The 16912-nt window shown below is 34.3% G+C and overlaps 1 protein-coding gene across 6 annotated transcripts in view; it reads left to right on the forward strand.

The window, feature by feature from the left end:
* The window catches only part of ARHGAP32 (Rho GTPase activating protein 32), a 298270-nt gene that overhangs the window by 257556 nt on the left and 23802 nt on the right, over positions 1-16912 (forward strand). For all 6 annotated transcript variants that reach the window (XM_019421406.2, XM_019421407.2, XM_019421404.2 and 3 more), the window contains 3 exons: positions 7166-7268; positions 9087-9231; positions 9652-9734. In XM_019421406.2, the coding sequence (XP_019276951.2) occupies positions 7166-7268; positions 9087-9231; positions 9652-9734 (331 nt within the window). The remainder of the gene's footprint in view (positions 1-7165; positions 7269-9086; positions 9232-9651; positions 9735-16912) is intronic.

Raw genomic sequence — 16912 nt, forward strand, 5'->3', positions numbered from 1 at the left:
ACAAAAACCTATTTCTGCTTATTCATAATCATAAAGGTATCTTTGTATAAATTTTATATGGCATTTTATATTGGTAAACATTATTAATATCACAACTGTTTTTCTAAAATATGATATTCAGTGCTATTAAAAATAGCAGTGATTTTTACCAATAAGGGAAATTTGTGAATTACTGTGAATTACTGCTTTTTTGAAAAACATTTTGGCACTTTATAGCAAGAGACTTTATAGTGTTCCTTTTATGTAGCAGTTTTCCTTAGGGATTTATACTAAAGTTGCATTTCAATAGGAGCAAAAATATTCATTATAGCATTAGATATAAGAGCAAACGAATTGAATCCTCAACTTTTAGGGAAATTATTCTATAAATTATGAGGCTATTGAAATTGTAGTTTGAATATAATGTCGAAATTTGAAAAATGTTCTATATACACCCTTTTGAAAGTATGTATATTTAGGTGATGTAAAATTGAATACAATTATGGTACAGTATTCGATGTAGATAGGAATATCTTTGTAACTTTTTTCTTAGTTGTCCTTTTTTCAATTAAAGAAGAAGAAAAAAGCACTAGAAGAGTATTAGAAATGAAATTAATAATCTGAGAAGAGAAAACTCCGCTAAAGGCCTGTCCAGAGGAAAAGTCTGTATTCAGATGATTAGAGAAGCAAAAATTAATTTGTACCATTAGAATGTAGTGGTAATTTGGTGAAATTTAAAAGGCAGAAACCTTGAAGACTGAGGTAAGGTATATTGTAGTTAACATACTAAAGTTACTTCCTGTTTGATCAGGGATAGTGGAAAATGAAGAATAAGTATCCATATGAAGTATATGCATTTGAATGTTCAAATAAGGGCTAACCAGAAAAGGGAAAACTTTGAAATGTAGTAAGTAAAATTTTTGGAAAGAAGATGGTTTTTAATAGTAAAATAGTTTATTAGTTTGTCTTTTATTTAATAAATGTGGAGGAATTAAAGCTTTTTAAGATTTTGAGGGACACCTGAGTAGCTCATGTGATTAAGCATCCGACTTCAGCTCAGGTCATAATCTCTGGTTCATGAGTTCAAGCCCCATGTTGAGCTCTGTGCTGACAGCTCAGAGCCTGGAGCCTACTTTAGATTCTCTCTCTCTCTCTCTCTCTCTCTCACTCTCACTCTCACTCTCACTCTCTCACTCTCTCACTCTCATTCTGTCTCTCTCTCTGTCCCTCCCCCACTCACTGTCTTTCTCTCAAAAATAAACATTAAAAAGAAGCTTTTTAGGATTTTGAGACTTAATATATACTGTACATAGTCTATAACTACAATCATGTGTGTATTTGTATAGGAGAGAACGATTATTTTAAAGTCTAAATTAAAAGATAGAATTGAATATATATATAATAGTATTTTCAAGTCAAAAGGAATAATCACAAGGAAGAATGATATATTTATATAGTATATACATAATTGTGAGAAGACATGAGATATAAATATGGATGGCTAGGTAGATATAATTTAAAATGTGTATAATCATTCTTCCTCATATTTATTCTGTTTTAGTTTGGACTGTAAAATAGTGTTCTTATTCTATATAAAATAGATTTTGTACCAGATTTTCTAATAAGAAAGCTCATTTTGGAGTACTGTTTTGCTAAGTGATTCATTCTCTCAACTGTATTCCTAATGAATAATTAACTTTATAGAAAGATTATGCTGTTAACACTTTCTAAACTTTTGAACACCTCCCTGTTGGAGAAAGTGACAAACCTGACCTGTTTCTTCCATACAAAGTGTTGTAAGAAATCTTGTAGGAACCTGACAAGGCATTAAAAAAAATCCTTTAGTACCAGGATTCACTCAGAATGATCTTACAGCATTTCAGCTACCACAAAACACAATGCTTATAATTGAGTTGCTTAAAGATTATATCACAGTTCTCTAAAGAACTGATTTCTTTTTAAATCTCATATAGTACTTTTTTTGTGGGTAATTTGTCATTTACATAGGCATTCTTAATTATGGAGTCAAAAGTTTTTTGTTATATTTCTTTTTTCTTTTTTATCTCTTTTTAATTTTTATTTCTTTTGTGTCTCATTTTTTTCAACCCTGCTTGGATGTGATATTAATATGAGGAATGTTTTCTCGTTTGGTCTGCCATGCTTTTTAGCTTTCGCACATCAATTCAGCACATTTTAGTTGTACTTAGAAGTTTCAGGTGTGTTTCCATTCTTAGTAAGTATGATAGTAGAAGACAGGTACCAATATATCATTTCTTTCTGAAAAATAACAGATTTAATAACTAGAGTGTTCATACATTCCCTAAACTATGATAAATTTATTCTAGTGGAACAAAGTTTTCAGGTGTCATGGATTTTTTTTTACAGGATTTGTGTTGTTTACTGCACGTACTTGAAACCAAATTTCCTTAAAAATGAGATTTGAAATGAAATTGCAAAAAAAGTGAGAACTTTGTAGAAAACTTGGTTTTCTACAAAAAATTAGAGTTGCTACAAAATACAAAAATTTTAAAACTCAAGATGAGGAAGCTGTTGCCCGAGCACATTTCTGTGTTTGAGGCAGAGGCTTTTTTGTTTAACATTTATTTATTTACTTTGGTGGCTTGGTGGGGAGGCAGAGAGAAGAGAGAATCAGTGCAGAGCCTGACATGGGGCTCATTCTCAGAAACCGTGAGATCATGACCTGAACCCAAATTAAGGGTCGGATGCTCAACCCACTGAGCAACCCAGGTGTCCCTGAGCAAGAGGCTTAAAAACAAAAAAAAACCAAAAACACTATTGTAAATATACAGAGATCTTATAATCAGAGCACACTGCGGGGGGGGGGGGGGGAATAACAAGGCCAAATAACCCATGAAAGTACTCCCTTTTGATAATCCTATTTGCATAACCAAAAACGATGACACACGTTCTAACAAGTAAGGCTGTACCAGTGTCCTCCTGGCCTAGAAGCCACCCCTCAGAGAGTGGAATTTGACTCTTTCATCTGTATCACAGAATGCATGCTTGATGCCTGGCATATAGAAGGGTTGTAATAAATGGTTGGTGAATGAGTGAGTGAGTGAGTGAATGAAGAGAAGAGACACGAAACCACAGCTGTCAAGAAAAATCAAAGACCAGTCCGTGTCCTACTTACTTACCACACACTTCTTTTAGCTATGGTTCTAATCTTAAATGTCATCAGTTTAATTTAGACATGTACTTATTATATTGTCATGATGACATCAAAACTACTAAAAATACTAAATAAAAATGGATCAGAAGAATGCTGTTGGAGAGTGTGGGAATAATTCTTAAAGTCCTGCCCTCTTTTGGTAGAACCGGTGTGGAGGTTTTCTAATGCTACGTTTTGACTGGGTCATTGTTTAATGTGCACTTTGCTGGTTTGTTAGATGGTGTTGGGGGAAAAGATGGTTATTAAGATGCCTTTTTTAAAACTAGGATTTCTTCTAATAATGTAACGGGTTCCCATATTGCTTTCTTATATGTTAGTGAAAAGAGAAACCAGATCTTTTCTCTTTTTATCTTCTGACCCTGTTCTTGTTTCTACTGTCTTCTTTAAAATCATGGGGCGCCTGGGTGGCGCAGTCGGTTAAGCGTCCGACTTCAGCCAGGTCACGATCTCGCGGTCCGTGAGTTCGAGCCCCGCGTCAGGCTCTGGGCTGATGGCTCAGAGCCTGGAGCCTGTTTCCGATTCTGTGTCTCCCTCTCTCTCTGCCCCTCCCCCGTTCATGCTCTGTCTCTCTCTGTCCCAAAAATAAATAAAAAAAATAAATAAATAAATAAAATCAAAGTTTATGCTTTTCTCTTTCATTTTACTACCTATTTTAAATAACTTTCTCATTCATCTCTCTTAAAATTCTAATAGCACTGTTCAGTTATGTAATTTTATTTATGAAGCCCCACTATGTGATTGTTTTGGGAACACTCAGTCTTTTTGCCTAGGGAACATAAAATGTTAAACAGTTCAGATGTTTTCCATAATGTATTATATCTGTGGAGCCTCAGCCATATATTATCAGGGAAAGACCTTTAATTCAAAGTTTGCCTACTTATTTAGAAGAATATAAGCAAGTATGCATCTACTATCACATGGTTGTGAGAGTCCCAAGAAAGTAATCTATACTTTTTAAGAGATGGTAGCTTATTTTTATGAAAATTCTATAATGCATCCTAAGAGAGCCTGATAATACACAAATAAAACCCTGTGTTCTGAAGGGCTTTGAGTACCTGGGTCAGTTAGCATGCTAATTTGGAGAATACATAATGAGAAGTGTCTTTTAAGAAAAAAAATTACAGCTTTGTTTTCCTTCCTTTAAGTAATTATATTAGTTATCCCAATAATCTCTAAATATATTTCCTTTGAAGTAGGTGGTAGAAATTTTCCAGGTCCCAGTTTATTATTTTACTTCTCATTTGTAAGGATAGAAACCTAAGTAAGGTATTGAGATTATCACTGATGGAGCAGTATTAGTACTAGAACTCCAGTTCGTAAAGATATTTTTCTTGTTACTAAGATGATAGAAAGCATACTCTTGAAAAAATACAGTTTCTTATGGAAACTAAGATGGCCCTGCTCTGCTGACTTGATCATATGACTTTCTCAGGCTCACAAGGGCAGTTATAGATTAACTCATTTGCTAAATTTGTACGTTGTTTCCAGACACAGACTTTGAATATACAAAGACAGATGAAACATGCTTTTTGCTCCTTAAGAGCTTGACTAATAAAGGGTAATAGTTGTATAAACAAGCAAATATTTCAAAATGACATAGTTCTTTGGGCACCTAGAACATAGTGCAGCTAGCTCTCCTTGGGAATATTCAAAGAAGGCTTGCTTAAGAGTGAAAGTTCAGTTGTGTTTTCAACAACAGCCAAGAGTTTTCTATAAGAAGATGATAGTACGAAGAAAATCCCAGAAGAGGAAATTGGTTTTTCTCTACTAGGAAATTGGGGGACGTATAAAATGGCTGCTTTGTGTGGCAAAAGAGGAGAGACTTGAGTTGGCCTAGAGTTGTGAAATCAATAATGTAAGTGCAAACCATGGAGGGGATCTTATGTTCTAGGCAGTATTTTGCCTTAGTTAAAAATTGGCTTTGTACTTGGACTGTTTAAATTAGAATCTCATTTCGTCCGTTGTTTCCTGTTTGCCCTTGGGTAAAACTTCATGTCTGTAAGACTCAGTTTCCTCTCAATATAGTGACAGAGCTTTTCCTATGGATTTTTGTGAGAACTAATTGAGGCATCTATTGTAAAAAAAACTTAGCTTGGCACTTATTACATGCTCAATAATATAGCTGCTTTAAAAAATTATTCAAAGCTAAAGAGTTTAAATTTTAAATTAAATTGTAGGATCTGGTAGAATTTAAAAGATGGAATGCAGGAAGGACAAAAAAAGGCAGGAAAACCAATGAAAAGTCTGATATAGGGGCACCTGGGTAGCTCACTTGGTTAAGCTTCCGACTTTGGCTCATGTCATCATCTCACAGTTTGTGGGTTTGAGCCTCGCATCGGGCTCTGTGCTGACAGCTCAGAGCCTGGACCCTGCTTCAGATTCTCTGTGTGTGTCTCTCTCTCTGCCTCTCCCCTGCTCATTCTCTGTCTCTATCTCAAATGTAAATAAACATTAAAAAATTTTTAAAAAGGTCTTATAATAATAATGTTATATACAGTAAATGAAAATACATTAGCTATAGTTACCTAATTAAAATATCTCAGTTGTTTCATTTGCCAATCTGAATGTTTCATCCTTTGTATAGCAGTTTTTTGCAGACCAAATAATGCTCTCCCAACCTTCCTTTCATGGATTCTTTTAACTAACACTATCAAATGAACATTGTTATGCTAAAGCCTGTAAATTCATCAGTCTTCAGTAAGACAATTAAGACATTAAGACAAAGTTCAAATTTCAGCTACTGTACATTTTTGAATGAGTATAAAAACTTTTAAATTATGTACTTTGAATGGTCTTTTCTAGACTATAGGCCTGGACTAGCTGTCAGTTTGTATCAGGTCTTTAGTGAGGTAACCAGAGAGTACCCCTTCTTTTTTTTTTTTTTTTTTTTTTTTTTTTTTTTTGCTTATTGCTACAGTGTCCTTTATGATTAACTGATAATATTAAGTCGAAACATCAGCAATTTTAATGTAAAGACAGGCAGGAAATTAAAAGATTCCTTCTACCTGAAGTCACGTTGACCTTTGCCTTATGTTGGTGTTTTGTTTATTGGATAAAATTCAGAATTAGCATTAACTATGAAAAGATGAGAGAAACTTTTATTTTTTTTATTTTTTAAAGTTTATTTTTATTTATTTAGAGAGAGAGAGCAGGGAAGGGGAGAGAGAGAATACCAAGCAGGCTCCGTACTGTCGGCACAGAAGCTGATGTGGGGCTCAAACTCACAAGCCATTAGATCATTCATGACCTGAGCCAAAATCAGGAGTCAGATTCTTACCCAACTGAGCCACCCAGGTGCCCCAGATGAAAGAAACTTTTAAAAGTGGGAAACTGGGGGGGCGCCTGGGTGGCTCAGTGGGTTAAGCGGCCGACTTTGGCTCAGGTCATGATCTCACAGTTTGTGAGTTCAAACCCCACATCAGGCTCTGTGCTGACAGCTCAGAGCCTGGAGCCTGCTTCCAATTTTGTGTCTCCTTCTCTCTCTGCCCCTCCCCCACTTGTGCTCTGTCTCTCTCTATCTCTCAAAAGTAAATGTAAAAAAAAATTTTTTTTTAAGTAGGAGATTGGAACACTTACAGGCAATGATAATTGCCTAATGTTGGGATAAGCATTAGCTTTGTTATATCCATTTTCTATGTGTGAAGTTCAGCAAAACTGTTACAACTCTCCTGGGAACATGAATTCTTTTACTTACCATTACACTTACATGTAACTATCCTAATATATGAATTCTTTCACTTACTGTTGACACTTAAATGTAATGGGAGAGAGCTGGTCTTGATATTCAGGTACCAGTTGTCTAGTTTACATGTGAAAATAAGTAAACGTGTCTTCATCAATTTTTGTAGTAGACTAATCTCTGCCCCTTATAATTTTAATTTACAGATTTTTTTTTTTTTTGCTTATGAAAACTAGGACATTCTGATTTTTTGTCAACTTTGTTTTGACAGAATACTCCCAATTTAATCTCTGTTTTTAAAACCCTCTCTTTAGTCCCCCAGGTTCTTCAAAGCTGTACAGCATTCATTGAGAGATATGGCATTGTGGATGGAATATATCGTCTCTCTGGCGTTGCCTCTAATATCCAGAGACTACGGTAAAAACTTATTTGGCATTTTCTTTTTCGTTCCTGTTGTAATTTCTTAAAATTAAATTATTTCAAAATTAAGGCACATTGATGACCATAACTTTCAGTAATATAGTCTGGATGAAGTGGGAAATAATATCCATATTGATTTTTGTAAATGTTTTCCTAAATGCCATTTCTTCATTTGTTCTATCAGAAAACCATGTCTCCTTAATCTCTTCAATTTTATATTTTGTCTCATTTCTATATTTGGAGATTTGAGCAAATTTCAAAGTTTGCATCCATGAAAAAAATGAGACGACAATTTCCATTGTACTAGAATTATTCTTCTTAATTAAAACTGACGAGTGAAACTTCTTCTGTTGAACCACTTTGCAGCCCAGGAATCAATCACACTCGATCGTGGTGAATGATTCTTTCAGTGAGCTGTTGGATTTGGTTTGCTAGTATTGAGAATTTTTGCATCCATGTTCATCAGAGATATTGGCCTATAGTTCTGTTTTTTAGTGGAGTCCTTATTTGGTTTTGCTCTCAGAGTAGTTCTGGCTTCATAGAATGAGTTTAGAAGTTTTCCTTCCTTTCTGTTTTTTTTGGAATGTATTGAAAAGATTGGTATTAACTCTTCTTTAAATGTTTGGTAGAATTCCCCTGGGAAGCCATCAGGCCCTGGACTTTTGTTTGTTGGGAGGTTTTTGATGACTGATTCTATTTCTTTGCTGGTTATCAATCTGTTCAAGTTTTCTGTTTCTTCCTGTTTCAGTTTGGGTAGTTTATATGTTTCTAGGAATTTACCCATTTCTTCCATGTTGTCCACTTTGTTGGCATACAGTTTTTCATAATCTTCTATTATAATTGTTTGCATTTCTGTGGTGAAACTTCCTCTAATCCCCTTTAACACTAGTTTTGTAGCACATATACAAGTTATGTATTCTACGTCCTCTCCCATTATCTTCTCAGAGACAAAAATAGTGGTATCCGTTATACCAGCAATATAAATTTTATTTTCTCTTAATCTCTTAGATTCTAGTCTGTTCTTAATATGCTCTTATCCTTCATTTTTCACTGTGCTGCACAGTGATTGCCATTATTCTACACAGATTTTAATATTCCAATTGACCACAGAGCTCCTCTCTATTTTCAGGAATACACGTTTGTAAAGTACTTAAACTGATTCTTGTACTGAAGATAGTTTCAGTCTTCAGTGTCAGATGGAGCAGATCCATTGTCCACATACACTAATCCTCTAGGTTGATAAGTAGTCCCATGCCCGTCGATTAATATTAATTAACCTCCTGGAGAGTGAGCCTAACTTGCCTTAGTATTCTAAGCACAACTTACATTTCACTCACTTTACACTATAGATCTTACTGGCTATTCAAATTCAATTAGCTAGAAATTGCTTTATATTGTTCTGGCTTCCTTATCCTCTTTCAATAAAGTTTCCTGAACTATATACTCCTGAGGGATTTCTGTACAGAGTTGTTCATGGACCAGCTGCCATTCAGCCCTACTGTCCAGAATTGCCAAAATATTAGATATTCAAAGCACTGGAAATTGGGAGTTCTGTTTTCAGATCTATGTGTTAAGAGCTGCTCATCCATACATGTTTCAGAGGTTGTTGTCCTTTGTAATATTAGAGCTATGCCCATAATTTCCACTTAGAAAAACACTTCTCTTATGATCAGACATCCAGTTACTGCTGAAGTCCAAACATAACCTACATAAAATACAATCACTTGAATAAAACATTAACTATGCTTTCTGTTTTAAGTCCTATATTTGCTTTTCCTTCAATAAAATAATTGTATTTTGTCTCTCGTTTGTTAGCCATGAATTTGACTCTGAACATGTCCCCGACCTGACTAAAGAACCTTATGTTCAAGACATCCATTCCGTGGGCTCCCTCTGTAAGCTGTATTTTCGAGAGCTCCCAAACCCTCTGCTCACCTACCAGCTGTATGAGAAATTTTCTGTGAGTACAAGTCACTGCTAATCAAGTTCTCTTTGGAGTTGTGCTGTGATTTTATGTCAAACGTGCAAAGATTGGCTTGGTCATGTAAGAAATAGTTCTGTGACTAAAATACCTCCTTCAAAGAAAACAGAAAACTGTTATTGATAGCTAGTCCATAGTCTTCACTGTTTTCACATGTGCATACATTTAGTTTCTGACTTTGGCCCACTAATCTTATCATCCTCAAATTGGTTACCATAAAGTTTTAAAAAATTATCTTTTAATAGATTTCAATGTCCATACAGTATGGAAACAAAGTTTACTTTCTTGATACTATATAGTTCCTTGTCGTTCAGTAGAGTGAGAACTGAATTGTAAGTGAATAGCTTAAGTTTCTACCAACAAAGCCTACTAGTCTGTTTCTCATTGTGATTGTTGCAGGATGCTGTTTCAGCAGCAACAGATGAAGAAAGGCTGATCAAAATTCATGACGTCATCCAACAACTGCCCCCTCCTCACTACAGGTAAATGACGTGTTGTAGATATCGCCCAAGAGTACAAGTCAGTTGATGCGAAGAGTGGTGTTTTTCTTTGGTTTTCTAACTACTAAAACTTCCATGGAGTTCTGTTCAAACTTCTGTTTGTTCATACATTTATGTTTGTCTGTGTATCCCAAGGCCTGGCACAGTGCTTGGCATCCAGTAGGCACTTAATAAAAGTTGAATTAATGAACAAAAATAAATGAACAGATTGATAGTTGACTAAACCTGTTTGGGGGGGGGGGGGGTTGTTTTGTTTTTTGTCTTTTGATACCCTGAGAAATACTGGTGTATGATCACAAGTGTGAATACTTGTGATTGCTTGAATCCAAAGTAGGATACAGTGCTGAGTGCCTGTTTACTTCCAACCCTCTTACCTTTTTCAAAAGGTGTCCAAGCTACATAGAACCACAAAATGTAACAGGGGTCTCAGAATTCCTCCTCAGGAGACTCTCAGATGATCTATAAACCTGTGTTTTGTTTTAGGTCTTGTTCTTGTTTATTGTTTTTGTTGCCATTGCTACTTTTTAAGACCCAATTTAATTTGTATGTTAGTTTGACTCTAAGAAATAGTTTTGGTCATATCAGAGAAGACCAGAATAAAATTAAAGATGACTGCCATTTAGTGAGAGAAAGAAAACAGTATGAACCATAGGTGATAATATGCAAAAAAGCAAAAGGTAAAATTTTTAAATTTCAGTCATTGACAAAAAGTAAATGCAGTAGATGTTTTAGTAATACACGAATTAAGTAATTTAATACTTTTTTTAAGAATCACATTGGTCATATATGTATTTGAAAACTCAGCACTAAATTTGGCACTCAACACTAAAATTTTTAATCAACATTAAAAATTAGCATATTTTTTTTAGTCAGCACTATAGTTGTAAATCATGATAATCAAGAGCCAGAAGGTAACTTGGCCCTGACTCATAGCCTGTGTTAAGAGGAATGTGAGGGAATTAGAGGTTCTTAACGACCCATTGAAGAGTGAAAAAAAAACCCAACAACACAAAAGAGCTTTTGTGAAGGAAGGTCAATAAATGAGGTCTTCAACCCTGAAAAAGAAAGCTGAGGAGACAAATCTGATAATACACAGTTATCGAAGAATATTTAAGGAGGAAGACAACTTTTTTTTTTTGTACTTGCCAGAAAAAGAAACCTAGTGCAATATAATGAATATTAGCTTTGATAGATGGGAGTTTTTATTTGCATGTTCATCACTTCCTATGTGACCTCTCCAAGCACTAATATCCATGTGTGTGAAAAGAATACTAATAATCCCTTCTTAAGAGGATTTTTTTGATGTTATAATGAGATCCAATGTGCAAATGAGTCTGGCCCTGAGTATTTTTTTTTAATGTAAAACACAGCAAGACAGATGATTAGAATTAGGCCAAGACTTCTTGACTTCGTTTTATAGGAGGTACCATATAAATATATCTTTTTTCTCTAAATTAAAAAAAAGATCAATATAATATATATGTACATGGTTTTAAAAAGTCAAATGGTGTGTACAGATGACTATTTTTCACTGTAAAATGAAAAATGCTCCACAACCCCCCTTCCTAATTTCTCCTTGTTCTCTGTTTCTGAATAGCATGCGTATGCTTTTATTTCTTGATTTTTCATTTTTAGATAATTATTTTTACCTTCCTTTTGTGGTGAATAAAATTTAGCTCTCTTATCACCCCCACCCCAGTACCACACAAACTCACACTTCCCCTTCTTTCATGTTCAGAGTCTGGTTATGTCAGCATTTGGAGTTAAACCAGTATTCACTGTCTACATTGTAGTGTTACAACCATGTAACTGTTATTCATGACTGCACATAATAGGTACTAGACTTTATTTCCTTTCTGGAATAACTGTGTGTGTGTGTGTGTGTGTGTGTGTGTGTGTGTGTGTAGCAGATGCCCATTTTTGGCTTGCTAAGTTTCTGTTCATCACTAGTTTATCCCTGAAACTCTTTCACAGGACTATAAATGTTCTGTCAGTGTGTTCAGACTTATCAGGCAACGTGTTTGGTTTTTTTTTTTTGGTCCCGTGAAAATATCCCTGCTGGAGCCTTATGCCCCACTACTCAGTACCTCAGTCCAGGCTGTTTGCTCTCTAGATGTGCAACACTGTGAACTCTTAACCCTCATTTTGGAAGTTCTGTTCATTGCCTCCTGCAGGATCTCTTGTTGTCATCTCCCTTGTTTTTACTCCCTGCTTTGTAGTAGACATCTTTGGAAGCTTCTCCAGGAAAGTCGAACGGGAGGTAAATGTGTTGAGACTTTGATATGAAGATGCTCCTATTCTACTCTTGTATTTGATTGGTAGTTGACTATAGAATGTTAGCCTGTAAATAATTTTTCCCCATAATTTTGATGGTATCACACCATTGTCATCTAAGCAAAAATGCTGCAGCCATATGACATATTTTGTTTTGTTTGTATCCTTTCTGGATGCTTTTGAATTTAGAACCTACCTAGTGTTCAGTTTTCACATTGACCCATCTTGGAGTGGGTTCTTTTTCATTCTTTGCTGTGGACACTTGGTAGGCTTTCTCCATCTGGAAACTTCTGGGAAGTTTTCTTGTTATTATTTCCTTGATGGTTCTCATTGCAGCTGAAATCCCATCCCTTTTCTTTATTCTCTTTCTGGGTTTATTGTAGCTCTTGAACTAACTCTTTCATTTTCTCACCTTCCTTTGTCAGTTTCCACATATGGATTTCCTCCATCTCTTGATTTACAAGAAAGTTATTTCCAGGAACAAACTAAACTTTCTTCCTTCCTTCTGTCCTTCCCCTGTACCTTCCTCCTGCCCTTTTTTGTTCTACTTTACAGCATCCTGTTCTTATCTCATGGAAATAATCTCTGCTCTCTAGGAGAACATTACTGGTAATTATAGGTTTTGTTTTGTTTTAAATTGTTCTCTGCTTGTCACAGTATTTGTTCCTTCCTCATTTGGCAGCTTACCCTTATCAAGACTGCAAAATATTCAACAGATTTATGGAAGCAAGAAACAAAAATTCTTTTTTAAAAAATCATGTTTTATAAGTGTGATAGCATTTAACTTCATTATGATTTAAAATAATCTGCCATGAACAGTTATAGAAACACTTATGATTGGCTTTAGGTAAGCTTACAGTTTAAATGATATTTAGTGAAAGTGGTGCAGGGAAAGAAACTATTAAACAAAAAAACTTAATAGTGCTGTAGACACCAATCTGTACATTTTGCAGAGGGAATCGAGAGTACTGGTTAATATTGTGGGTGAATTAAGAGAACATCAGTAATATATATGGACAGTGTGTATTATGTGTGTGTGTATATATGTATATATGTATACATATATATGAGATATAGTATATGTGTATATATATTTTATGTATGTATACATATATACTGTATACACATGCATACATATATTAGTATAGTATATATACAGCATGTCTAGCATATATATGTGTACATACTAATATATGTATGTATATATACTGTATATATGGTATATGTGAATAATTATGTCAGCAAACTAAAATATATGGTACATAAAATATATAAAACATATATTTAATATAATTAAACACTATTGGCAAGGTGCTATTCTTAGAATACAGTGATAAACAAGATAGAATTCATTACCTCAAGGAACTGAAGTTTTAGAGGGGCTATGTATAGAATAGGCAATACTGTATATATATCCATATAAATATATATAATAGACAGTATATATGTATATATTTCTCATCTGGTAAAGTATGTATGCCTCCTATATTTTTTATTTTTTATATTTTATATAAATAAATCTCCCAACATAAGTTTTATTTATATCCCCTACATATTTATCCCCTGTTGTGTAGTACATTTATGTCACCTGTTATATATAATGTCTCATTATAATGTAGGGACTTTGAAGCCAAACTACCTATATTAGCTATGTGACCTTGTGACCTTGGGCAAGTTCCTTTGCCTCTTAGGCTCACTTTCATTGTGTCTAAAATAGACAATAATAGTACTTTTCTAGTAGGATTATTATGAATATTAAAGGAATAGAACTTAGGACAAGGCCTGTTACATAAGTGCTATTTATATGAGTTAATTACCCTTATTGTTATTATGTATATCTGTGCATTTGCTTTTTTATGTTTTATCTATAATGTGTGTATGTGTGTATATGCACTCACATACATATGTATCTTCTGTAGAAGCAAGAAACAAATTATTTTTTAAATCATGTTTAAATAAAGTGTTTATACCATTTAACTTCATTATGAATTAAAATAACCTTGCATAAACTTAAAAAAACACTTAAAATTGGCTTTAGGTAAAGCTTACAATATATATTCATATATAACTTTTATATATTATGTTTATCTCCTCTAACTATATTCATATTTTTCCTACACAGTATATATTTTCCTTTATTATACAGATATAGATATTTTTCAACAATATATAGATATTTCCCTTACTAATTATATATGTAGCTCCCTTAGTTATTTAATCTTCCCTGTTGAACATTATATACTTTTACCTGCTATATATTATATATTGTACATGTATTGTACCATATATCTGTATAGAATATATATCTATATCTATTTATATGGATATATATGTATTGTTTGTTTTATAAACACAAGTTCCTTGAGGCCATGAATTCTGTCTTATCACTGTATTCTCAGAATAGAACCTTGCTAATAGTAAATGTTCAATAATATATATTGAATATATATATTATATATTTTATGCACCATGTATTTTATAGCTTGCTGATATATGTATACATATATAGAATGTATATCCTAATATTATTTTCTTTATTCCTAATATATATTACCTACAATGCATGCCCACATGTTTTACATATATTGTTTACTATATACATATTTCCCATTCTATATAATATATAATTCCTTGTGATAGATCTCCTGCTATCTAATGTGTTTTTATATTCTAGCATCCTCTACATAATTTGAGTGTTAATCTCCTGTTATGTATCTCTCTCCATCCAGACTTTTTAAGATTTTAACATTCTCATTTCCTAATTCCTTAAATTCTTGAAAAACATGATTTTTGATAGTGTTCTCTTATGTTATTTAACCTTTTCCCTAATGTACCTATCTGATATGTTTTATGGTGTTTTTAAGTTTTTAGTTTAATTCCAGTATAGTTAGGCATACAGTGTTATATTAGTTTCAGGTGTACAATATAGCGATTCAACAATTCTGTACCCACTTACTCAGTGCTTGTTGTGATAAGTGTACTCTTCAGTCCCCATCACCTATTTCACTCATCCCCCCACCCACCTCTCTAGTAACCATCAGTTAGTTCTCCATAGTTAAGACCCTCTTTCTTGGTTTGTTTCTCTCTGTTGTTGTTTTTTTTTTTTCCTTCACTTGTTTATTTTGTTTTATAAATTCCACATTTGAGTGAAATCATGGTATTTGTCTTTCTGACTTATTTTGCTTAGCGTTATACTCTCTAGCTACATCTGTATTGTTCCAAATGACAAGATTTCATTCTTTCTAATGGATGAATAATATTCTTGTGTGTGTGTGTGTGTGTGTGTGTGTGTGTGTGTGTGTCTATATATACATACCACATCTTGTTTATCCATTCATCTACAGATGGATACTTGTGCTGCTTCCATAATTTGGCTATTATACATAATGCTTCAATAAACATAGGGGTGCATGTATCCCTTTGAATTTGTGTTTTGTATTTTAGGGTCAATATCCAGTAGTTTGATTATTGGATTGTAAGGTAGTTGTATTTTTAACTTTTTGAGGAACCTCCATACAGTTCCACAGTGGCTACACCAGTTTGCATTCCTTGGTGGAATTTTTCCCCCCAATTTTGAACATTACTGTGAGGACCACCCATTTACATGAATCTTTGTGAAAATCTAGATTTTTTTTTTTTTTTGGATAAAGACCTGACAGTGGAATTCTTGGAAATCAAAGGGCACTAAAATTTTCTTCCCGATATGCCAATATTTCTAAGCTGTGAAGATTTATGCAGTGTGTGCTCTGCTGAATACGACAGTGCTCACTCACCTCATGGCACTGCTGACTAAAATTCTCCATTAGCTTTTAAAAACATTTTTACAATTAGATATGTGAATAAAATGGGATCTTTGGTTGTTTTGATTTGCATTTCCTATAAAGTATATTTGTGAAGTACTTTAATATCTCCCTTCCTTCATCTACCCACCACCCAAAATTGTAAGATTTTACATGTTTTCTGAACACATTTCTCAAGCTTCCCACCTGTACATGGTCTCCAGACCAGCCCCACTTCTGTCTGTGTGTCTGCCTTTCCTACTTAAGAATGTTAGGAGGGAACGAAAGTTCCACCTGCGGTTGAAGGAGCAGGGACTTTGGAGCCATGCTGACCTTGATTTGAGACAAGCACTTCTTGTCTTTGTAACCTGGGCACACCTTGGCTCTCTCCTCCATAAAGTGGGGAGTGGCAACACTGTGCTGGGTAGGGCTATTAGGGGAACTTGATGAGATCCCTGTAGAAGCATGTTCAGGGCTCCTGGGTGGCTCAGTCGGTTGAACTCGGCTGACTCTTGATTTCGACTCAGATGATGATCTCATGGTTCCTGAGTTCAAGCCCCGCATGGGTCTCTGCGCTGACAGCAAGGAACCTGCTTGGGATTCTCTGTCTTTCTCTGTATCTCTCTCTCTCTCTGCCCCTCCCCTATTCACTCTCTCACACTCTCTATCTCAAAATAAATAAATAAAACATTTAGAAAGAAAGAAAGAAAGAAAGAAAGAAAGAAAGAAAGAAAGAAAGAAAGAAAAAGAAAGAAAGAATCTTCAACAGTGCTTCTAGCTGCCAGCCTCTTTCTTCTCAGATTCACATTGGTCTCTTGGGCTCATATGCCAACCACAGTTTAACTTTCATTACTGTTTCATACAACAGTCTAAACTTCTGTCTCCTATTTATTGTCTTTAATGGCTTCAATCCCTATACACTGTAGGTAGGGGCACTTTGAGAAATGTAGGTAATACCTCTGTGTGTTTATCTGATCTCACTTGCATCTAAGCTGATCATGTTTTCTTTCCAAAACTGTTCTGCCCTGTTATTTTAATCTCTCTCTATATACATAGAATTGTTTAAGTAAAGCAAATAAGATAACCCAGGATATTAGGATTTGGAAT

This window comes from Panthera pardus, unplaced genomic scaffold (genome assembly GCF_024362965.1).
Source record: "Panthera pardus isolate Hobbes unplaced genomic scaffold, ASM2436296v1 HiC_scaffold_12, whole genome shotgun sequence".
Taxonomy (NCBI): Eukaryota; Metazoa; Chordata; class Mammalia; order Carnivora; family Felidae; genus Panthera; species Panthera pardus.